The sequence below is a fragment of the Lepus europaeus genome, chromosome 11, assembly GCF_033115175.1.
Source record: "Lepus europaeus isolate LE1 chromosome 11, mLepTim1.pri, whole genome shotgun sequence".
NCBI classification, from domain to species: domain Eukaryota; kingdom Metazoa; phylum Chordata; class Mammalia; order Lagomorpha; family Leporidae; genus Lepus; species Lepus europaeus.
This window is the reverse complement of record NC_084837.1, coordinates 39,636,871-39,660,995: the sequence shown is the minus strand read 5'-3', so window position 1 is coordinate 39,660,995 and position 24,125 is coordinate 39,636,871. Positions and strand designations below refer to the sequence as shown.

Below are 24,125 nucleotides of genomic sequence, written 5' to 3'. Positions count from 1 at the left end.
AAGCTCCTGGCTTCGGATCAGCTCAGCTTCAGCTGTTGCAGCAATCTGGGAAGTGAGCTAGCTAATGGAAGACCCCCCTCTTTCTCTGCCTCTGCCTCTCTATAACTCTGCCTTTCAAAAAAAAAATTTTTTTTTTCAACATACAAAGATCAGTAGCAGTGGGACCAGCATTGTGGCATAGTGAGTTAAGCTGCCACCTGCGATGCTGGCATCCCACCTGAGCACTGGTTCACATCCTGGCTGTTCCACTTCTTTTTTTTTTTTTTTAAGATTTATTTATTTATTTGCAAGGCAAAGGCAGAGAGAGCTAGAGGTCTTCCATCTGCTGGTTCACTTCCCAAATGGCCATAATGGCCAGAGCTGTGCTAATCCAAAGCCAAAAGCCAGGAGCTTTTTTGGGTCTTCCATGCAGGTGCAGGGGCCTAAGGACTTGAGCCATCTTCTGTTGCCTTCCCAGGCCATAGCAGAGAACTAAATTGGAAGTGGAGCAGCCAGGACTCAAACCGGCGACTACATGGGATGCCAGCACTGCAGATGGTGCCTTTTACCTGCTATGCCACAGTGCCAACCCCTGCTGCACTTCCAATACAACTCCCTGTTGAAGGCCTGTGATAAGCAGTGGTTGATGGCTTAAGTTCTTGGGTGCCTGCCACCCATGTGGGAGACCTTGATGAAGAATCTCTCTCTATAACTGTGGCTTTTTTTTTAAGATTTATTTATTTTGGAGGCAAAATTACAGATAGAGAGAGAGCGATAGAGAAAGAGGCCCTCCATCCACTAGTTCACTCCCCAAATAACAGCAATGGCTAGAGCTAGGCAGATCTGAAGCCAGGAGCCAACAGCTTCATCCAGGTCTCTCACGTAGGTACAGGGTCCCAAGTACTTGGGTCATCTTCCACTGCTTTCCCAGGCCTTTAGCAAGGAACTGGATCAGAAATGGAGAAGCTGGAATTCAATCTGGTGCCCATCTGGGATGCCAGTGCCACAGGCAAAGACTTAACCTGCTGCACCACAGCATCAGCCCCCATAACTAGGACTTTCAAAACAAATAAATAAATAAATTTTTTTATAAATAGCATTTTTATATACCAGTAATGAATTACCTTAAAAAGAAATCAGGAAAGCAATCCCATTTCTAATAGCTATGAAGAGAAAAATACTTAGGAATAAATTTAATTGAAGAGGTGAAAGATGTCTATAATGAAAACTATAAGACATTGATATAAAGAAATGCATCCTGTGTTCATTGACTGGAAGAATCAATATTAGGTTTTTTTGGTTTTTTTTTTTTTTTTTTTTTTTTTTTTTTTTGGTCCACTTCATTTGAAATGCAGAGAGAGAGAGAGAGAGAGAGAGAGAGAGAGATTTTCCAATAACTGGTTCACTCCCCAAATGTCCACAACAGCCAGAGTGGTGCCAGCCCCAAAACAGGAGCCTGGAATGCCACTGGAGTCTCCCACATGGTGACAGAGACCTCAGGTACCTGAGTCATTATTTACTGCCTCCCAAAGTACACATAAGCAGGAAGCTGAATCTGAAGTGGAGTAGCTTGGACTCAAACTAGGCACCCTGATACAGGATGTTGGTGTCCCAGCGTCTTTTTCTTTTTCTTTTTTTTTTTTTTTTTAAGATTTTATTTATTTATTTGAGAGGTGGAGTTACAGACAGAGAGGAAGTGAGAAAGAGAAAGGTCTTCCATCCAGTGGTTCACTTTCCAAATGGCTACAGTAGCTGGAGCTCGGCTGATCCAAAGCCCAGAGCTTCTTCTGGATCTCCTAGGTGGGTGCAGGCCCAAAAACTTGGCCATTTTCCACTGCTTTTCCAGGTCTTAGCAGAAAGCTGGATCAGAAGAAGAGAAGCCAGGACTAGAACTGGCTGCCCATATGGGATGCTGGCACTGCAGGTAGAGGCTCATTATTAGCCCAGTACACCACAGCGCCAGCCCCCTCAGGTAGCATCTTAACCACTGCACCATCTTAACCAGGCACCTACCCCAAGAATCAACATTGTTAAAATGTTCACGGCCAGCGCCGCGGCTCACTAGGCTAATCCTCCGCCTGTGGCGCCGGTACTCTGGGTTCTAGTCCCGGTTGGAGCGCCAGTTCTATCCTGGTTGCTCCTCTTCCAGTCCAGCTCTCTGCTGTGGCCCGGGAAGGCAGTGGAGGGTGACCCAAGTGCTTGGGCCCTGCACCCGCATGGGAGACCAGGAGGAAGCACCTGGCTCCTGGCTTTGGATCAGCGCTGTGCGCTGGCTGTGGCAGCCATTTGGGGGGGTGAACCAACGGAAGGAAGACCTTTCTGTCTCTCTCTCTCTCTCACTGTCTAACTCTGCCTGTCAAAAACAAAATGTCTATCATACCCAAAGCAATTTGTAGTTTCAGTGCAATCCCTATCCAAGTATCTGTGACATTTTTCATAGAACTAGACAAAAATCCTAATTTGTGTATGGAACCACAAAAAAAATCCCAGTTGCCAAAGCAATTTTGAACAAAATGAACAAAGCAGGAAGCATTATACTATCTGGCTTTTAAAAACATTACAGGGGCCAGCCTGTACTGTGATACCGGCACATACCATTTTGTGTCCTGGCTGCTCCTCTTCTGATCCAGCTTCCTGCTAATGGCCTGGGAAAGGGGGCAGAGGATGGTCCCAGTGCTTGGGCTCCTGCTACCCATATAGGAGAACTGCATGGAGCTCCTGGCTCCTAGCTTAAGCCTGGTTCAGCCCTGGCTGTTGCAGCCGTCTGGGGAGTCAAACAGTAGATGGAAGATCTCTGTGTCTGTCCCTTTCTGTAACTCTTCAAATAAATAAATAAATCTTTAAGTAAATAAGCACACATATACATATATATACACACACTACAAAGCTACAGTAATTAAAACAGCACTGTAATGAAATAAAAACAGATGGATAGACCAGTGGAACAGATTGGAGACCCTAGAAGTAAGTGTATACATCTATAGTCATCTGATCTTTGACTTAGGAGCTAAGGACATGCACTGGAAACAGGACAGTCTTTTCAGTAAATGGTCTTGGAGAAATTGGATATCCATGTGCAGAATGACAGCAGACCCTGGATACCTCTCCCCATAGTCTCTCACCATGCACAAAAATCAACCTAAAATGGATTAAAGACCTAAATGTAAGACTTGAAACTACAAAAGAAAAAATAGGGGAAACAATTTAGGACATTGGAATGGACAAGGATTTTTTGTATCAGACCTCAAAACACAAAAAAAACAAAAGCAAAAATAAACAAATGAAATTTCATTGAATTAAAGAGCTTCTGTATAGCAAAGGAAACCATGAATGGGAGAAAATATTTTCAGGTTATCCATCTGACAAGAGGTTAATAACCTTAATGTATAAGGAATTTAGTAAGCCGGCGCTGTGGCTCAACAGGCTAATCCTCTGCCTTGTGGCACCAGCACACCAGGTTCTAGTCCCCGTCAGGGCGCCAGATTCTGTCCCGGTTGCCCCTCTTCCAGGCCAGCTCTCTGCTGTGGCCAGGGAGTGCAGTGGAGGATGGCCCAAGTGCTTGGGCCCTGCACCCCATGGGGAGACCAGGAGAAGCACCTGGCTCCTGGCTTCGGATCAGCGCAGTGTACCGGCTGCAGCGCACCAGCCACGGCGGCCATTGGAAGGTGAACCAACGGCAAAGGAAGACCTTTCTCTCTCTCTCTCTCTCTCACTCACTGTCCACTCTGCCTGTCAAAAAAAAAAAAAAAAAAAAAAAAGGAACTTAGTAACTACAACAACAAAAAACTACACAAATAATCCAATTAAAAATGAGCAGTAGGGGCCGGTGCTGTGGCACAGCGGATTAACACCCTAGCCTGAAGCACCAGCATCCTATATGGGCGCCGGTTCGAGACCTGGCTGTTCCACTTCCAATCCAGCTCTCTGCTATGGCCTGAGAAGTGGAAGATGACCCAAATCCTTGGGCCCCTGCACCTGCGTGGGAGACCCAAAAGAAGCTCCTGGCTCTTGGCTTGGGATCGGCACATCTCTGGCCATTGCGGTGAATTGGGGAGTGAACTATCAGATGGAAGACTTCTCTCTCTCTCTCTGCCTCTCCTCTCTCTGTGTAACTCTGACTTTCAAGTAAATAAATAAATCTTTAAAAAAATGAGCAGTAGATCTAAACAGATATTTCTCAAAGAAAGGCACATAAATGGCATACAGATACATGAGAAAATGCTCAATATAAGCTAATCATTAGGGAAATGCAGATCAAAAACACAATGAACTATTATTACATCACTCTAATAGGATAGGCTCTTATTTAAAAAAAAAATGCTAGCAAGGATGTGGAGAAAAGAAGGCCTTGCATACTGTTGGTGGGAAGATAAATTAGTACAGCCATTATGGAAAACAGTATGGAAGTCCCCCCCCCCCCAAAAAAAAAAAAAAAAAAGTAGAGGTGAGCATTTAACAAAATGGTTAAGATGCCGTTTGAAACACCACATGCCATATCAGAGTGGTGGCTGTAGTCCCAGCATCTACACTTCTGATCCGACTTCCTGCTAAAACGTTCTGGGAGGCAAAAGAAGATGGCTCAAGTGCCAGGGTCCCAGCCACCCTAGTGAGAGACCCAGATGGAGTTCCAAACTCCTGGCTTTGTCCTGGTCCAGCCCTGGCTGTTGCAAGCATTTGGGGAGTGAAGCAACAGATGGAAGATCTTTCTCTCTCTCTCTCTGTTACTCTGCCTTTCAAGTTGATAAAAATAAATATTTTTTAAATATTCATAAATATGATACTAAGGCTCAGATACTTTATATTAAGGAATTGTTAATTTTTTAGATGTGATGATAGTGTTGTGCTTATTTTTTTAAAGAATCTTTATATGTAGAAATATGTTCTGACAAATTTATACATGAAATAATATAATGTCTTGGATTTGTTTCAAAATGACCTGGAAAAAGGCCATATTGATAAGGATGGATGGATGGAATGGATGGATGGATAGATAGAAGGTATGTAGATAAAATTGAATTGGCCATGAGCTGATAATTATTGAAGTTGGACAATGACTACACGACAGGCAGTTCATTATACTGTTCTGCCTACTTTTGTTTGTATTTCTTAGTTTCTATGATAAAACTTTTTATTGTGGTAAAATAAACATATCATTTTAAACATTTTTAAACATGCAGTTACTTTACTGCCATTGTTGTGCAACCTTTCTCATCCTCCCAAACTGAAATTCTGTAGCCTGTAAACAATAAATCCTCATTCTCTTCCCTTCCAGCTCCATCCAACACCATTCTACTCTGTCTGTGACTCTAGGTACCTCACATAAGTGGAGTCTCTTCAGTATTTTTGGCCTGTAGTGTCTAGGCTATTTCAGTTAGCATCATCTTCAAAGTTCATCCATGTTGTAGCATGTATCAGAATTTCATCCCCTTTTAAGGCTGAATAATAATCTATTTTTTATATCCATTTATTTATCTGTCATTTTACTTACCCGTCTGTCAGTGGACATTTGAGTTGTTTCCAAAGACTGTTTTTAAGTTTTTTCCTAAAGGTATACCTTTATATATAAATATAAATATATATATATTATATTTATATATAAATTTAAATATATAAATAATGAGTATTCTTATACAAATATATGTGGTGTATTGATTATAGTTACCTTGCTGAAGAACTGGTATAGAATTTAGAATTTCTATAGATGTCAGTTCCCAAAAGCTTTAGGGTTTTTTGAATATTTGCAGTACACAAAACCCCAGGAAGTGCCAGAGACTGCAGAGGGGGAGGTAGCAGGTCATAAGACTGGGGAAAGGAAGTTGCATTTGCTATTTAGGATTACTCAGACAAGCTGTTGCTCCCATTGACCTCTCCCACCTCTCGGGCAGCTTTTCTATTTCCTGAGCTTCCCTACACACAGTTATTTCTAACACATGTAACTCTGCCAACCATATTTTTACCCTAGACTCAGGAACTACTCTTCATTCTATGGTTTTATGCCAAAAGTGTGTCACTTATGAGTTTGAAAAAGAACGTTCCTTATCTCTTCCCACAAAAGGTAAACCAAATTTCAGAAAAAGCCAAACCAGAAAATATTAATCTGAAATTTGTTCTTTTCTTCTGGTTTTTAGGGAATTATCCTTTAGATATCTTCAATAATAGTAGACAGAAAATTCAAATTAGGCCGGCACCGCGGCTCACTAGGCTAATCCTCCGCCTTGCGGCGCCGGCACACCGGGTTCTAGTCCCGGTCGGGGCACCGATCCTGTCCCGGTTGCCCCTCTTCCAGGCCAGCTCTCTGCTGTGGCCAGGGAGTGCAGTGGAGGATGGCCCAAGTGCTTGGGCCCTGCACCCCATGGGAGACCAGGAGAAGCACCTGGCTCCTGCCATCGGATCAGCGCGGTGCGCCGGCCGCAGCGCGCCTACTGCGGCGGCCATTGGAGGGTGAACCAACGGCAAAAAGGAAGACCTTTCTCTCTGTCTCTCTCTCTCACTGTCCACTCTGCCTGTCAAAAAAAATTAAAAAAAAAAAAGAAAGAAAATTAAGTCCAGACAGTAATCAGAACAAAGAAAATACAGTGATAAAGGATAAGTATTTCAAGGAAAATAATTATATGAAAAGGAAAAGAAATATCAAAAAGAAAAACCCCAAATCCGTAATTTAGATATGCTCCAATATGCTCTGTGTACTGTTACTTTTTGTCTATTATGTGGTAAAAATTCTAGATCCTTTAGTAGGCAAGCCTGGAACTGTCACCCACCATCTCTTGAGTTCTCTGAATTGAGCACGATTCATGGTGGATCTCAGTTTCACTAGTTAGGACTGCTCTGAGCTCAAGGAACCTCTTCATCTTTCCATCTAAACCGGTTAGCTCTTTGTTGGTTCCAGGGAAGGATTGAGTTTTACAAAGTGATATTCTTGTATGCATTGAATCTTTGTCATATACCCGTTGGTCCTTCCTTGGAAGGTCTAATTTTTGGTTTGAGGGCTTTACCTTTTTTTTTTTTTTAAGATTGATTCGTAAGTCAAGAGCAACAAAACAAGAAGGACACGCACATACACACACAAATTTTCCATCCTTTGGTTTACTCTCCAAATGACCACAACAGCTGGGGCTAGACCAGGCCCAAACCTAGAGCCAGGAACTCCATCCTGGTCTCCCACACGGGTGGTAGGGGTCCAAGCATTGAGCCATCTTCTGCTGCCTTTTCAGGCCCATTATCAGGGAGCTGGATCAAATGGAGCAGCTGGGACACGAATGATAGCTCATTTGGAATGTTGGCATTGTAGGTAGTGGCTTCACCTGCTATGCCATAACGCCATCCCCAGGTCATATTTTTGTTATTATTGTTAGTTAATGTGTTTTATTAACTCCTCATATATAATTACATGTCTTCTGGTTTGTTGAAGCAGTAAGTCAGACAACATTTGTCACAATAATGTCTGTCAAAGTGGCTGCCCATAAACACCCCAGCACCGTGTTCAGCTGAAGGGCACTCAAAAGTGACAAAAGCAACTAATTTTGCCATTCTCATCTGTCTGTCTTCTAGTCCTTCAAGACAGCCAGCTAAACCTTCTTTCTGTTATGCTTATTTTTGGGAATGGTGTAAGACTTCTTCCTTTTCTTGGCACCACCACAAGTCTCAACACAAGATAAGGAGTGCATTCCTTTTGAATGTTGTGATCAGATAAAACTCATCCATCATCCAGTTGCTTGCTAGCGATGTCATGTATCAAAAAATTCTCAACCTTGCTTTTCCTAAAGAAAGAATGTTCCCAGGAATGAATGAATGAATAAATAAATAAATAATAAAAAGATCAGTCTTCGCTGATGAGGAGGAATTCCTTCCTTAACCTGGTTTTTGGCCTTTACGTTTTCTGTTGTATCTGTTCAACCCTGAGTGTGAGGGTCTTCCCTGAAGAGTTTTTGCAAAGATTTACACCCTGGTGGCAGGCCCACCAGAGAGGGTGGGAAGAAAAGCACAGGTCATATTTTTTAATAACCTCTGCCAAACGTCTGCCTTTTAGTGTATTTAGAGCCTTTACACTTTGTGTTGTTATTGATGTGCTAGGACTCTTGTCTGGTAACTTATTTTTTATTTTCTATTGTCTCAGTTTTTTGTTCCTCTGTTTTGTATTTCCTGCCTTCCTGTGGACTACTTGAACATTTCTTAAATCTCCATTTTTATTTCTCTACCGTGAATTTTTAAAGATTTATGATATTTTGGGTATATCTCTTTTGTATAGCATTTTTTAAAAGATTTATTTATTCATTTGAAAGAATTACACAGAGAGAGAAGGAGAGGCAAAGAGAGAGATCTTAAGAGATCTTCCATCTACTGGTTCACTCCCCAGTTGGTTGCAATGGCTGGAGCTTTGCCAATCTGAAGCCAGGAGTCAGGAGCTTCTTCCTGGTCTCCCACGTGGGTGCAGGGGCCCAAGGACTTGGGCCATCTTCTACTGCTTTCCCAGGCCATAGCAGAGAGCTGGATCAGAAATAGAGCAGCCAGGACTCAAACCGGCACCCATACGGGATGCTGGCACTGCAGATGGCGGCTTTACCCAGTATGCCACAGTGCTGGCCCCTTGTATCGCATTTATAGTAGTCAATCTAGGTGTAACATACATATGCTCACATATATAAAACATCATAGTCTATTGGTGTTATTATTTTACCAAGTTTTCTCTATGTCAAGAGTGCCTCTTTCCTGGTCCTTTGACATGTTGGGCTTTGTCTGCATGCATTGGCATTTCCACATTGACAGTTCCTTCAGCTCTAAGTATGGGATATAGGAGGCAGAAAGAAAACCCAAGGAACTCATCACTATGTCATTCCTCGTGTCCTGAGGCCTCTAGCCAGTTTGCCTGTTTTCCTATACTTTCCAGTCATCCTATATATTTATTTTATTTTATTTTTACTTTTTTTAAAGACAGTGTTACAGAGAGAGAAGGAAAGACAGGGAGAGATTTTCCACCCATTGGTTCACTCCCAAAAATGGCTGCAATGACCCGGGTTAGGCCAGGCCAAAGCCAGGAGCCAGGAGCTTCTTCCAGGTCTTCCACGTGGATACAGGGGCCCAGGAACTTGGGTCATATTCTGCTGCTTTCCCAGGCTTATTAGCAAGGAGCTGGATTGGAAGTGGAACATCTGGGTGCCCATTTGGGATGCTGGTGCAGCAGGCCACAGCTTAACCTGCTGCACCACAGTGTACCACAATGCCAGCCCCAATCTTATATTTATTTTAAATATGATATGCAGGGTTTTTAGTTGTACTGGTATTTAGTTGTACTTAGTGGGAGAGATGTGGTGATGTACATTTGCTCCATTTCCCAGCTAATAAAGCTCTCTAAGCCATAAGATGCTGTCCAGAATGGTTCAGACTAAGGGTTTTTGAACTTTCTTACCCCAAACCCCCAGCTTTAGCTTAATCTTAGTAAGCTCAGGGCCATTCATCTAAACCAGGATGTGGCTGTGAATTATGTTTTTCTTTAAACTACAATTTTCCACTTGCACGGGAGCTCAAGCAAACACTATATAAAATTGTTGCTGTTTGAATTTTTTGTTGTTTTTACAATACCTTTGTGAAGATTCATATGGAAATAAAAGAAAGTAATTACTATTCCTATTTATGAATAGGAATTGCCATTTTATATCTGGGCTTATTGAAAATGGTGCCATGTTTTAATGGTTAAAGCTGCCACCTGCAGTGCCAGCATCTATATGGGCACCGGTTCAAGTACCAGCTTCTCCACTTCCTATCCAGCTCTCTGCTGTGGCCTGGGAAAGCAGTAGAAGATGGTCCAAGTCCTTGGGTCCCTGCATCCACGTGGGAGACTAGGAAGAATCTCCTGGCTCCTAGTTCCAGCCGTTGCGGCTATCTGAAGAGTGAACCAGTGGATGGAAAACCTCTCTTTCTCTGCCTCTCCTTCTCTCTGTGTGTAATTCTGACTTTCAAATAAATAAATCTTAAAAATAAAACAGTCTGTAACCTCAGATTAACTTTTTAAAAGAGGAATTTTTAACTGCATCTTGAAAGAAATAAACTTTCAATGTCTTTTGAGGTATTTTAATTTATGAATCAGACTTCTTTAGTACAAATGTTTATTTTTGATGACTAGCCCAATTTTTAAAATAATGGCTTATAAGATTATATAAAATGCATAGACTAAAGAGTAGTAAATCCATATTGATGGACTTTGGAGAATGAATTATGTGTGGTTAGTTTGTTTCTTCATCTTTCTTCTGGTTCATATTTTATATTTTTCATGTTTCATATAAGCTGTTTTTATGATGGATAAAAACAGATACTGGACATATCCTCTAGCAATCAAAAAGTATTTACTAAACACTTAATATATGTAGAGCCAGCATATTTATTTTCCGAGGCTTGATAGTTAATTAACAAAAAATGTTAGATACTCATTCTCTAAAGGCAGGGACCAGATTTTTTATAATTTTGCAGGATATGAAAACTCCTATTTGCCTTACACATAGAAAAGCCTAGGAAATAGATGTTGAATGAATACCCAAGCCACTATTTCTATCTTTGGAGGAAATAACTATATTTTGCTAATTGTAAAGCTACTTTGGGGTCATTACACTGATGTAAGTCTTCTCTGCTTGAGTATTAGCTCCTATTCAGTGCACAGATCTACAAATAGTTGTTAGAGATAATCAAACCAACTACTCCTTCCTAAAATAAGATTAGTAATATTAGGATATTAAAACATCTAGCCTTGGCCGGCGCCATGGCTTAACAGGCTAATCCTTTGCCTTGCGGCGCCGGCACACCGGGTTCTAGCCCTGGTCGGGGCGCCGGATTCTATCCCGGTTGTCCCTCTTCCAGGCCAGCTCTCTGCTATGGCCCAGGAAGGCAGTGGAGGATGGCCCAGGTCCTTGGGCCCTGCACCCGCATTGGAGACCAGGAGAAGCACCTGGCTCCTGGCTTCGGATCAGCGAGATGCGCCAGCCGCAGCGGCCATTGGAGGGTGAACCAACGACAAAAAGGAAGACCTTTCTCTCTGTCTCTCTCTCTCACTATCCACTCTGCCTGTCAAAAAAAAAGAAAAAAAGAAAACATCTAGCCTTTGCTAATTCAATATTAGATTCTCAGAGTCTGCATGTGTATTAGGCATAACAAGTGCTAATACAGTGTCTCACAACTAACCTAGTAAATGAATGAATTTTGATTTAAAAATTTGAAATAATGTCCTAAAAATTTATATGGGGAGAAATTATGAATAAGAGGAAGCTAGTCTAAAATTAATACCTGAAGCAGATATTTGGCCTAGCAGTTAAGATACTCAAGTTCTACCACAGAGTACTTGGATTTGATTTCTGGCCTTAGCTCCTAATTCCAGCCTCTCACCAATGCAGACCCTTGGAGGCAGTGGTGATAGTGCAAGTAATTGGGTGCTTGCCACCAGACGGGAGACCTAGATTGTATTCCCAACTCCTGGCTATTGCCCTGTCCATTGCAAGCACTTGGGGCAGGTAGTCTATGCTTCAAAAACCCTCCTTCCCAATGCAGCATGACCAGCAAGCAGATGTCACGTACTACTTTGTAATAGGGAAAGGCTTTCAAAGTTGAGAAATGATTAGGGCTGTTTTCTCACCCCTTACCAGGAAAAAGTAAAGAGTACCACTGAGGTAACCAGCTAGAAGAATCACTCTACTTATTTGAGATTCTTCCCTTGACCCTTTTGGGTGTTGGCTTCATGTTTTCTAGCTCTTGGACGTAGTCTCCCAGCTAGCCAAGCAGAATCTGCGATTGCTGGTCCTAGGCCGGAAGCACATGCTAACACAGCGTTCCCGGTGGAGAAAGGATGAGATGGAAAAAATACAAAAGCAAGCCAGCTGTTTTTTTGCTGATGACATGTAAGTATTAGTAGTATCAGGTGAATTTTACTGCATTCCAGTCATCTGCTTATCAGCTACCTACTTTTGACATTTTAAAAATATGTGTATGTTTTGTACACAACTGCAGTAGTTGACTTCTTGTTCTTAAAGCAAAATAGCTAGGAAAGGCTACTTATGAAGGAAACCGGTGTATTTCATTCTTTTAAATATCTGTTTATTTATCTATTTGTTTATTTGAAAGAGTGGCAGAGAGAGTTAGAGAACTTCTGTCTGTTGCTTTACTCCCTAAATGTCCACAACAGCCAAGTCTGGGCCAAGCTGAAGCCAGGAGATAGGAATTCCATCCTGGTCTGACATGTAGGTGGCAGGGGCCCAAGTACTTGGACCGTCTTCCACTGCCTTTCCAGGCATCTTAACAGGAAGCTGGATTGGAAACGGAGCAGCTGCAACTCAAACCAGCACTCCAATATAGGATGCCAGCATTGCACAGACAGCTTAACCCACTGTGCCACAATGCTGGCTCCCAAGAGGTTTATTTCAGCTTATAATTTTGGAGGGTCATGATTCAAGATCCAGCAGTCCCACTAATTCAGTGCCTGGTAACAGAGCCCCTCAAGGTAGCACAGTGCATAACATGGCAAGAGGGCTGTGTGTGTGTCTGTGTTGTACCTTATAAAGCCACTACTATTTTGTCATGGGAGCTCCATCCTAATAGGATAATCCTATTTTTTAAATAGATTCATTTGGGGAAAAGTGAAAGATGGCAGAAGAGGGAAGGAGCTTACTGCTCTACTCTAGGGGAAGATAGTTTTAAAAAGTGGACAGAATGTAATTACAGGGAAGAGTTAGGGAGAAAACAACAGAGGAAACTCCACTCAAATTAGAGGGACACTGTGGACCTACATGGAGGGTATGAACATGCACAACTCAGTACCCCGGCAGCCAAGATCTTCAGCACCAGCTTTGGAGTGAGGTTAGACCAGATTGTAGCAGCCCGAGCTACTGGAGATAAAGCTGCAGGAAGAGCCTGGATTGAGTCCACCTGGGAGCCCTGTGGGGGACAGTATACCTGCCAAAATAGAGGGAGAAAGGGGGGGCACATTTATCTCTCTCTTAGAGATGGTGGGTGCCCTTTTTGGGCATAGATAGCAGCTGTGCCTGCTCATGTCCACTCACCCAACAACCATCCAAGAGGAGATGCCTGAGTCTAGCTGGGAGAATTGAGAGGAGGCTGGGTGCTTGTGACTGTGGGAGCCTTGTGTGCCAGGACTCTGAAAAAACTATGGCTGCATGGAAAGGCACAGGGTGTGGTTGGGCAGTCACTGTGGACAGCTCCACAGGCTCAGGACTCCTTGATTGCCTGGTGAGGGTCATTGCTGCAGGATCTGTATTCACACCATGGACTGCATAGATCCTTTGTGTGTTTCTCGTGGAAGCATGGGTGAAAATCGTGTGTACTGGGGCTAGCGCCCAGGCATTGGCTTCCTTTGAGGAGAGTTGAAAGAACAGACAATCCACTAAGCCACAGAGGCATATTTCAAAGATAAAAGCCATCATAGGGGTGGGGGGAGAGCATCACCACAAAATGCCTAATAATAAACACAAGAATTCAAGAAACAAGAATGAGGAAGACAACTGACGCCCCCCAAAAAATACAATACTTCAATACTAGAATATGAAGATGAAGAGATTGAAGAATTGCCAGAGGGACCTGCACTGTGGCATAGCTGTAAAGCCACCACCTGCAGTGCTAGCATCCAAATGGGCCCTGGTTCAAGTCCCGACTGCTTTGGCTGGGAAAGCAGTACAAGATGGACCAAGTCCTTGGGTCCCTGCACCTGTGTGGGAGACTCTGAAGAAGCTCCTGCTCCTGGGTTCAGATCGGCACAGCTCTGGCCATTTGGGGAATGAACCAGCAGATGGAAGACCTCTCTCTCTCTCTCTCTCTCTCTCTCTCTCTCTCTCCCTCTCTCCCTCTCTCCCTCTCCCTCTCTCCCTCTCCCTCTCCCTCTCTCTCTCTCTCTGCCTTTCAAATAAATAAATAATTTTTTTTAAAAAAAGAAAGAAATGCCAGAAACGGAGTTCAAAAAATTGATTGTAGGATTACTTAGAAATAATCAGAAGCAAATTCATAAACTAAAGAAATCCTGTCAAGAATGCCAAGAAGGCTCAAAATTCAAAATATCTGATTGAAATAAGATTCCTTAAAATCATGACATAACATAGACCAAATTTGATCATTGTTACAAGGTGATTATTCAAATCTTTGAAAATAAGCACATATTTAAATAACCCATAGCTCTTAATAAAAATTCAGTCTGTTAAATTCTAATTGTAGCTTAGACAGCACCTTTCTTAGCTCCTCTAATAATGACTCTGTGCTTTGTTCTAGACCCTGTCTAGCGCACTTGGGCCTCATTCCTTTGTAATCATAACCTCTACTCTACCACCAATGGCTCTACTCCCAACCTGTGTGTACTGATGGTCCTCTTCCCCACTTAATGCTGTATAATTGTTCAAACCTGGTAAATGCCACTCTTAGGATCATTGGTTACTATCCTCACCCTGTCTTTTATGACCTTGTCTAAATATGATCAGAGTCGGCAAACTTGGAAGGCTTCCATAGCCTTGGCAACTCATGACGAGAGCCTAGGGTGGTTACTGGCACCATAAACTAGAGTGTCAGGTTGTTGGGTCAACAACAGGAGTCACTGTGCACTTGCTCCTCATGTGGGATCTCTGTCCTTAATGTGCTGTACATTGTGATTTAATGCTATAACTAGTACTCAAACAGTATGTTTCACTTTGTGTTTCTATGTGGGTGCAAACTGTTGAAATCTTTACTTAATGTATACTAAATTGATCTTCTGTATATAAAGAGAATTGAAAATGAATCTTGATGTGAATGGAAGGGGAGAGGGAGCGGGAGAGGGGAGGGTTGCGGGTGGGAGGGAAGTTATGGGAGGGGGAAGCCGTTGTAATCCATAAGCTGTACAATGGAAATTTATATTCATTAAATAAAAGTTTAAAAAAAAAACTAAAGAAATCCATACATGACATGAATGAAAATTTTGCCCGTGAAATTGAGATTTTAAAGAGAAATCAAAATGAAATATTGGAAATTAAGAATTCAATAGAACAAATAAAAAATGCAGTAGAAAGCCTTAAGAACAGACTAAATGAAGCAGAAGAAAGAATATCCAAGCTAGAAGACAAATCTCTGGAAATCTTGTATCAGACCAAAAAAGAAATTAGAAAACTAAAAAGCAGTGTTAGAGATCTATGGGATGCTATCAAACTACCCAACATACATGTCTCAGGAGTTCCTGATGGTGTGGAAAGAGAGAATGAATTTGAAGGCCTTTTTAGTGAAATAATTACAGAAAACTTTTCTAATTTGGAGAAAGAAAGGGACGTCCAAGTAGAGGAAGCACATAAGACTCCTAATAGACAGGACCAGAAAAGATCCTCACCACAACACATTGTAGTCAAACTCATCACGGTAAAACATAAAGAAAAGATTCTCAAATATGCACAAGAGAAATGCCAGATTACTTTCAGAGGATCGCCAGTTAGACTCACAGCTGACTTAAAATCAGAAACCCTACAGGCTAGGAGAGAATGGCAAGATATATTCTAAGTCTTAAGAGAAAAAACTGTCAACCCAGAATACTGTACCCTACAAAGCTCTTGTTTATGAATGAAAGTTAAATAAAGACCTTCCATAACAAACAGAAATTGAAAGAATTTGTCACCACCCATCCAGCCTTACATAAGATGCTTAAGGATATGCTGCCTACAGAACATAGTAAACAGAAAATCAGCAAGGAAACAACAGAGTTAACCAACACTATAGACCAAATGAACCTAACGGATATCTATGGAACTTTTCATCCTACAGGTGCAGAATACACATTCTTCTCACAGTGCATGAAACTTTCTCTAGGATAGAATACATGCTATGCCATAAAGCAAGTCTCAGCAAATTAAAAAAAAAAAAAAAAAAAACCTACATCATACCATGCATCTTCTCTGACCCCAATGGAATGAAGCAGGAAATCAACAACTCAGGAATCTCTAGCATATATGTAAACACATGGAGACTGAACAACATGTTCCTGAATGGATAGTGGGTCATTGAAGAAATCAAAAGAGAAACAAGACTCTTACCTTACACCTTAAACAAAAATCCACTCAAAATGGATTAAAGACCTAACTTTTTGACCTGATACCATCAAATTATTAGAGAACATTGGAGAAACCCTGCAAGACATTGGCATAGGCAAAGAGTTCTTAGAAAAGACCCCAGATGCACAGGCATTCAAAGCCAAAATTGACAGATGGGATTACATCAAATTAAGAAACTTCTGCACTTCAAAAGAAATACTCAGTAAAGTGAAGAGGCAACCAACAGAATGGGAGAAATTATTTGCAAACTATGCAACTGATAAAGGATTAATCTACTGTATTTTAATTTCATTTTAGTTTTGTCCTTTCTGTTTCTGTTTTCTGGTATTTTAAAAGAGATGACTAAAAATATTTTTAGGATTGACTTTGTCCTCCTGTATGGACTTGGTGTTTTGTTTTTAGACCATCACAAATTTATTATAGAGAAAAAAATGTTTTAATCAAACTATGAATAATATGTGGGGAGTCTTAAAAGCATTCATAGAAAATTAATGTTAGGAAAAAAACTATGCATGGATTTCTAAAAAAATTTAGTGGATTGTTTAAAATTTTACTTGAGGAATACAAACTTCATGCATTTAATATGTGCAAATTTGGGAACATGGTGATTATTCTCCCCCTACTTCCCTCCACCCATACTGTCACCCATATTCCTCCTCCTTCTCCCTTTCCCATTCTGTTTTATAGAGGTCATTTTCAATTAATTTTGTACTCATAAGATTAACCCTACACTAAGTAGAGATAAAGTTTTAATAAAATAAACTATTTATTCCATTTTTCTACCAAAAAAAATGTTAATTGCAAATAGATCTTGGTTAAAAAATAAGAATAGGAATAGGAATGGGAGGAGGAAGAAGGGTGGGAGTGTGAGTGGGAGGGCGGGTATGGTGGGAAGAATCACTATATTTCCAAAGTTGTATTTATGAAATACATGAACTTTGTATTCCTTAAATAAAATGTTTCTTTAGAAAAAATAAAGTAAATTTATTTATTTGAAATACAGACTTACAGAGAGAGAGAGAGAGAGAGAGAGAGAGAGAGTTCTTCTGTCTGCTGGTTTACTTCCCCAGTGACCACTATGGCCAAGGCTGGGCCAGCCAGAAGCAAGGAGCCTGGAACTCCATCTGAATCTCCTATGTGGGTTCCAGGGGTCCAAGGACTTGAGTCATCTTCTGTTGTTTTCCCAGGTGCATTAGCAGGGCCCTGGCTCAGAAGTGGAGCAGCCAGGACAGGAACTAGCACCCATTTAGGATGCTGACATTGTTACTACAATGCTGGCTGCGGTCCCTAAGCTAATCCAATTTAATTACTTCTCCCCCCAAGACCCTACCTCCAAACACCATAATTAGATTAAGTTTATATCCTCTTAGTGCAATTAACATAAGACTTTAAGGACCAAGCCTTTAACACATGGGCCTTTAGGAGACACCCAAACTAATATCCAAACCATAGCATCAACCTCATTTTAAAAAAAAATATTTGCGGTAGCTTACAAAAATACATTTTTTTCTGTTGTTTTATATTTTTTATTTATTTTTTTGACAGGCAGAGTGGACAGTGAGAGAGAGAGAGAGAAATGTCTTCCTTTACTGTTAGTTCACCCTCCAATGGCCACCGTGGCTGGCACACTGCGGCCGGAGCACCACGCTGATCCGAAGCCAGGAGCCAGGTGCTTCTCCTGGTCTCCCATGCAGGTGCAGGACCCAGTGACCCAGGCCATCCTCCACTGCACTCCCGGGCCATAGCAGAGAGCTGGCCTGGAAGAGGGGCAACCGGGATAGAATCCAGCGCCCCAACCGGGACTAGAACCTGGTGTGCCGGCGCTGCAGGCAGAGGATTAGCCTATTGAACCGCAGCGCCGACCACAAAAATACATTTTCTATAGAAGTATAAACCTAAATATATGAGAAAATCAGGAACTCAGTTTGAATACTCAAGTATTCGGTCATCACCTGCTGCTTCCCAGGATGCACATTAGCAGGAAACTGGATTGGAAGCAGAGCTGGGTCTCCAATATGGGATGCCGGTACTCAAACCTAGGCACTCTGATATGAGATGCAGGTATTCCAAGCAGCATCTTAACCACTGTACCAAATGTCTGCCCTCTATTTATTCTTTTTTTAAATTAATTATTTATTTGAAAGGCAGAGTTAGAGAGAGAGAAAGAAATCTTCCATCCACTGGTTCACTCCCCAAATTGCCACAACAGCCCAGGCTGAGCAAGGCTGAAGCCAGGAGCCAGGAGCTGCTTCTGGGTCTCCCACGTGGGTGCAGGGGCCCAAGTGTTTGGGCCTTCCTCCTTCTTTCCCAGGCACATTTTCAGGGAGCTGGATTGGAAATGGAGCAGCCAGGACTCAGACCAGCAGCAAATACGGGATGTCAGCATTGCAGGCAGCAGCTTTACTCACTACAGAACGCCGGCCCCATCCCCCATTAAAGAGGTAAAATGGCTCTCAGTGCATGAAGCAGGAGGCTAACCCCAAATCCAGATCCCAAACCGAATCCCTTTTGTCTTTAGCTGGAAGGAAGTGCTTCCATTTCTCCAAGAGTAAATAATTTAGTGTTCTTCATAGAGTTACTTTAGGCAGTATTGGGTAGACATTAGGAGTATAGGCTTGGGAATTAGTCTCCCCAGGTTCAAATCATTGTTCTGCCACTTCCTGTCTGGGAAAGATGTGTCCCTTCTCTGTATCCTCCTTTCTTATATAACCTTCACAGTATTATTAAGAAGATTAAATGAGATAATATTTGTAAATAGCACATGTAAAACTCATGGTACAGCATAAAATACATGGAAAATATATATTAGTTGTTATCACCATCATTATTTTTCTTATATAGAAGAATTGGATAAAAGCAAATGGTTTCATCAAGAAGCCTGTTGGAAGAGCCAGTGTTGTGACACAGCAGGTTAAGCCACTGCTTGCCACACCAGCATCCAATATCGCTGCTCCAGTTCTGATCTAGCTCTATGCTAATGCACCTGGGGAAGCAACAGATGATGGCTCAAGTACTTGGGACCTTGCCACTCATGTGGGAGACCCAGATGGAGTTCTAGGCTCCTGGCTTCAGACTTGCCTAGGCCAGATCATTACAGGCATTTAGGGAGTGACCCAGCAGATGGAAGATCACTCTGTGTCACTTTGCCTTTCAAATAAATCTTTAAAAAAAAAAAATCCTGTTGAAAATTGGTCTCACTGCTTGTTTTGAAGCCAGTATTTATTTATTTTTCTTTTTAAGATTTATTTTATTTATTTTAAATGCAGAGAGAGAGGGGGAGAAATATACAGAGAGAACGTTCAGGCCAAAGCTAAGAGCTTCTTCTGGGTCTCCTACGTGGGTCCTTGGGCCATCTTCCACTGCTTTCCCAGGTTCATTAGCAAAGAACTGGATCAGAAGTGGAGCAGCCATGACTCGAACTGGTGCCCATATGGGATGTGGCATTGCAGGTGGTGGCTTAACCTGCTGAGCCACAGCACTGGCCCTGAGACCTGTATTTATTACATCAGCTGTTTTCAAGCTCAGTGGTAAAAACTGATTTACTGACCTTGTATGGCTTTGGATTTGAAAATTTAAATTTCTAACATTAGCTCTGTTTTCTACTAATGTGCCAAAGAAGCACTTTTTTTTTATTTTTTATTTTTGTAAGCAATATAGCAAGGTTTATTGAGGTAGGGCATCTGCAAGAATGGATGGGACAGAATCTGAGAGAGTGCCCAGTCACCCAGACTGGGGAGAGCAAAGTTACATGGTTAAATGGAGAGCCAGCTGGAAGGCCAGGCAGGTGGCTCAGTAGAGAGCTGAGTGCTGAGTGGGCAGTCTGTATTCAGACTGGAGCTTATAAGGGAAAGGGGTCCAGTTCTCTTCCCCTCCTCCTCCAAAACAGAGAGAAATGAATCCACGTAACTGTCATCTAGTTTGCTCGCCTTGTCCTGTATAAACTCCTACATTATCATTTTCTTTTTTTATTCTCTTTTTTCCTGTAGATTTTTAAGGCAAATTCCAGTCATTTTATCATTTCACTTGAAATACTTCAATCTGTAAAGTGAACTTTAAATGGTCCTACTTTGGGTCATTTGAATCAAGGCAAATACTAAGCAGTCTTCTAAAAGATCATGGGAAATGCGTATTCTGAAAAGTTTGCATGGGTTTCAAAACTTTTTGCACTAAAACTAACATCTTTTAATTCTGATTTTCACAAGCTTTTGAAATGCCCTCGTAGATCACGTGTAGAGACCTGAATTTCCTGAGCCAAGGTAGTTACTGCTGTTTCTATAGTGCATATGCTGAAATGGCTGAGCTAAGGGTCAGGGTCTGTCGGAGACTGAGTCACTGCTCCTCGGAAAGCTGTAAGGCCTTTCGTGTGCTGATCCAGGGGCTGCTCGCACGCTGCTTTGAGATACCAGTTTCAGCTGTGGGGGCAGCCAGTTACGCGGTGGTTTTCCAGAAAGTGTCATCCTTCCCTAGTAGTCTCTTGGCTGTTTCTTAAATTTGGGTGAAGAAAGAGAAAACGAGTGTACTCTGTGATGAACAAGGCAAACAGGAAAAACACCTACAGTGAGCCAATTTTTGAGTGTGAAGAAAACACTGTTGCCAGACTTACACTTTTTAGTGGGAGTGCCCTGTGAGCTGTCGGAGATCCACGCATACCCTTCCCCTCAGTTTGCCATCTGTGCCATCGCCACCAGCTGAGAAATTCTAGCTGGTTCATAAGTATCACTGAACTCAGGGTGCTGAAGAAATGAGAGACATTCTAGGAAAGCAGGAAAATAAGAGGCACAGTGAAGGGCTGTTCTCTGCCTCTTTGGGTGTGCTTGTTCTCTGCCTCTTTGGGTGTGCTTCATCGTGTCCTTTCTTATGCCTGATTCAGCTCCGAGGATGACCCATTCCTTCTCTATGCCACGCTGCACTCAGGAAATCACTGCAAGTTTATCACAAAAGACCTGATGCGGGACCACAAGGCCTGTCTGCCTGATGCCAAAACCCAACGCCTGTTCTTTAAGTGGCAGCAGGGACATCAGCTGGCAATTATGAATAGGTTTCCAGGATCAAAAATAACCTTTCAGGTATGGTATCTGTTCTCTTTTTTTGTTTTGTTTTGTTTTGTTTTTGACAGGCAGAGTGGATAGTGAGAGAGAAAGATCTTCCTTTTTGCCGTTGGTTCACCCTCCAATGGCCGCTGCGGCCGGCTCATCGCGCTGATCCGAAGCCAGGAGCCAGGTGCTTCTCCTGGTCTCCCATGCGGGTGCAGGGCCCAAGGACCTGGGCCATCCTCCACTGCCTTCCCAGGCCATAGCAGAGAGCTGGCCTGGAAGAGGGGCAACCGGGATAGAATCCGGCGCCCCAACCGGGACTAGAACCCGGTGTGCCGGCGCCGCAAGGCGGAGGATTAGCCTGTTAAGCCACGGCGCCGGCCTCTGTTCTCCTTTTTTAAAATCAAGTTTCTTTTTTTTTTTTTTTTCTCAAAGATTTATTTATTTATTTGAAAGGCAGAGTTAGAGAGGGAAGAAGAGGCAGAGGCCGAGAGAAGTCTTCCATCCACTAGTTCACTCCCCAAATGGCCACAATGGCTGGAGCTGGACCTATCCGAAGCCAGGAGCCAGGAGCTTCCTCCAGGTCTCCCACGTGGGTGCAGGGGCCCAGGGACTTGGGCCATCTTCTACTGCTTTCCCAGGACATAGAGCTGGATTGGAAGTGGAGCAGCCAGGACTCGAACTGGTGCCCATATGGGATGCCAGCTCTGCGAGCAGTGGCTTTACCCGCTACGCCACAACACCGGCCCCCTCTATGTACTGTAAACTGAACCACATGTATAGGAAGAATATAGCATGGCTAAAACAATGTTGAAACTAGTTGAAGGCTCTGAATACTTGATTTATCTCAGTTTCAGTGTGACATTTGATAGTAGCCAGTTCCTAGAAACCAAGAGTCTTCTAGAGCAGAAGTTTTCATAGGTCAACCCCAAATTAATGGACATAGGGAAAACACCTGAGATGTCATCAGTTGTGATCCCAATTATGTCATCAATTATGACTTCTCATATTTCACTTTACTGGGGTTTTTTTTAGACTTATTTATTTATTTATTTATTTGAAAGCAGAGTTACAGAGAGGCAGAGACAGAGAGAGAGAGAAGTCTTCCATCCACTAGTTCACTTCTCAAATGGCCTCAACAGCCAGAATTGGGCCAATCAGGAGCCAGGAGCTTCTTCAAGGTCTCCCACCTGGGTCCAGGGGCCCAAGATCTTGGGCCATCTTCTACTGCTTTCCCAGGCCATAATAGAGAGCTGGATCAGAAGTGGAGCAGCTAGGACTTGAGCTGGCACCCCTATGGGATGCCAGCACTGCAGGCGGTGGCTTTACCCACTACTCCACAGCACTGGCCCCTCACTTTACTGTTTGTTTGGTATAAAATGATACCACAGAGATTGTCAGCAAAATAAGGTTTGTGTCATGACATAGAACATCTGGCCTGGTTTTCTCAAAAACAGTAAAAAAAGAAAAGTAGAGGTGAAAAGAGAAGCTCCTGATTAAAAGGCAGTTAAGAAATATTTCAACCTGTCCCAATGTAATAACTTTATTTCAATTCCTTTTCAAACAAAGAAACCATAAGTAAAAATATACGCACATACATAATAATTGGGAAAATGTAAATTGTAGAAATTTGATGAAGAATTATTCTTAAATATAATAATGGTATTAATCTTAGATTAAAAAACAGATCCCTCTGTTTTAGAAATAATACTGGAATATTATAGAAGAAATAATATCTCTGAGATTTGCTTCAAAATAATACAGTTGGAGAATAGGCAAGAGAAGTGGATGGGCTTTTTTTATTTTAAAGATTTATTTTTATTATTTGTAAGTCAGATTACACAGAGAGAGGAGAAACAGAGAGAGAGGTCCTCCATCCGATGGATGGTTCACTCCCCAAATGGCCGCAACGGCCGGAGCTGAACCAATCCAAAGCCAGGAGCCAGGAGCTTCCTCTGGGTCTCCCACATGGGTACAGGGGCCCAAGGACTTGGGCCACCTCCAGTGCCTTCCCAGGCCATAGCAGAGAGCTAGATCTGAAGCAGAGCAGCTGGGTCTCGAACCAGTGCCCATATGGAATGCCAGTCCTTCAGACCAGGGTGTTAACCCACCACACCACAGCACTGACTCCCATGGATGGCCTTTAAATGACGTAAGTTAACTATGAGTTGATTATAAACTGGATGCATGAGAGTTCATGGTACTATTTGTCTACCTTGTTGTGTTCAGAACTGTTCTCTCTTATATAAAACTAAAGGCAAAAAAGGATTCAATATTCTGTAAATGTGATGTTCTTAAGAGTATTTAACCTAAAGAATGATACCCTCACCAAAAAAAAAAATTAAAAAGGCCCTCTACTATTAGAGTTCATCTTCAGTTAGCTGATCTTTGAAAACCCAGTGCTAAGTAAGACAGGAATACCCCTCTGAAGCAAAATGAGAAATTATTATAAAGAACAAGAAATGGCCAAGGAGCCCTTTAGTGCTGTTCATATTTGTTCTCTTTTTAATTCAACAGCGGATTCTCAGCTATGACACAGTGGTACAGACAACTGGAGACTCGTGGCACATACCATATGATGAAGACCTGGTCAAAAGATACTCCTATGAAGTGCCAACCAAGTGGCTTTGCCTCCACCAAAAGGCATAAAGACACTTAACCCCCCGGTAAATTTTGGTTTGGGTGCCCTCCCAGTTGGCATCAGAGCTCTTAAGTTGATGCTCACTTAGGGCATTGCCTCTGTCCTGAAGGTAAAAGTGTTCATTTAACACAGTTTGATCCAGTCAGTTTGTGTGTCAATAAATTGATGTTTTTTAAGTTAAAAGAGATACAATATATTTTCATAACCACTTGGATTTTTCTCTCTGACACTTGTTTCCGGAAGTTTGTCCAGTGTTGGTAAACTTGGCACATAGTAAAGCCTGGATTTCAATTATAGGGCCAGCTTCCCGCTTAGCTTGCATGACAGAAGTGCTTCTGGTATCACCTACTACTACTACTGACTTCTGACCTCAACTTCCAGGCCCACTAGTACCTGAACCAGTCCACGTGGCCCTGGACCACTCAT

The 24,125-nt window shown here is 42.3% G+C and overlaps 1 protein-coding gene and 1 pseudogene across 2 annotated transcripts in view; one reads left to right on the top strand and one right to left on the bottom strand.

The window, feature by feature from the left end:
• PRORP (protein only RNase P catalytic subunit) overlaps positions 1-23,889 on the top strand; it is a 160,137-nt gene extending 136,248 nt beyond the window's left edge. For both annotated transcript variants that reach the window (XM_062205265.1, XM_062205264.1), the window contains exons 6-8: positions 11,707-11,855; positions 20,896-21,091; positions 23,576-23,889. In XM_062205265.1, coding sequence (XP_062061249.1) covers positions 11,707-11,855; positions 20,896-21,091; positions 23,576-23,707 — 477 coding nt within the window. In that variant the 3' untranslated portion in view covers positions 23,708-23,889. The remainder of the gene's footprint in view (positions 1-11,706; positions 11,856-20,895; positions 21,092-23,575) is intronic.
• On the bottom strand, positions 7,363-9,431 carry LOC133769710 (ubiquitin-ribosomal protein eS31 fusion protein-like; annotated as a pseudogene).
• Positions 23,890-24,125: the final 236 nt, after the last annotated feature.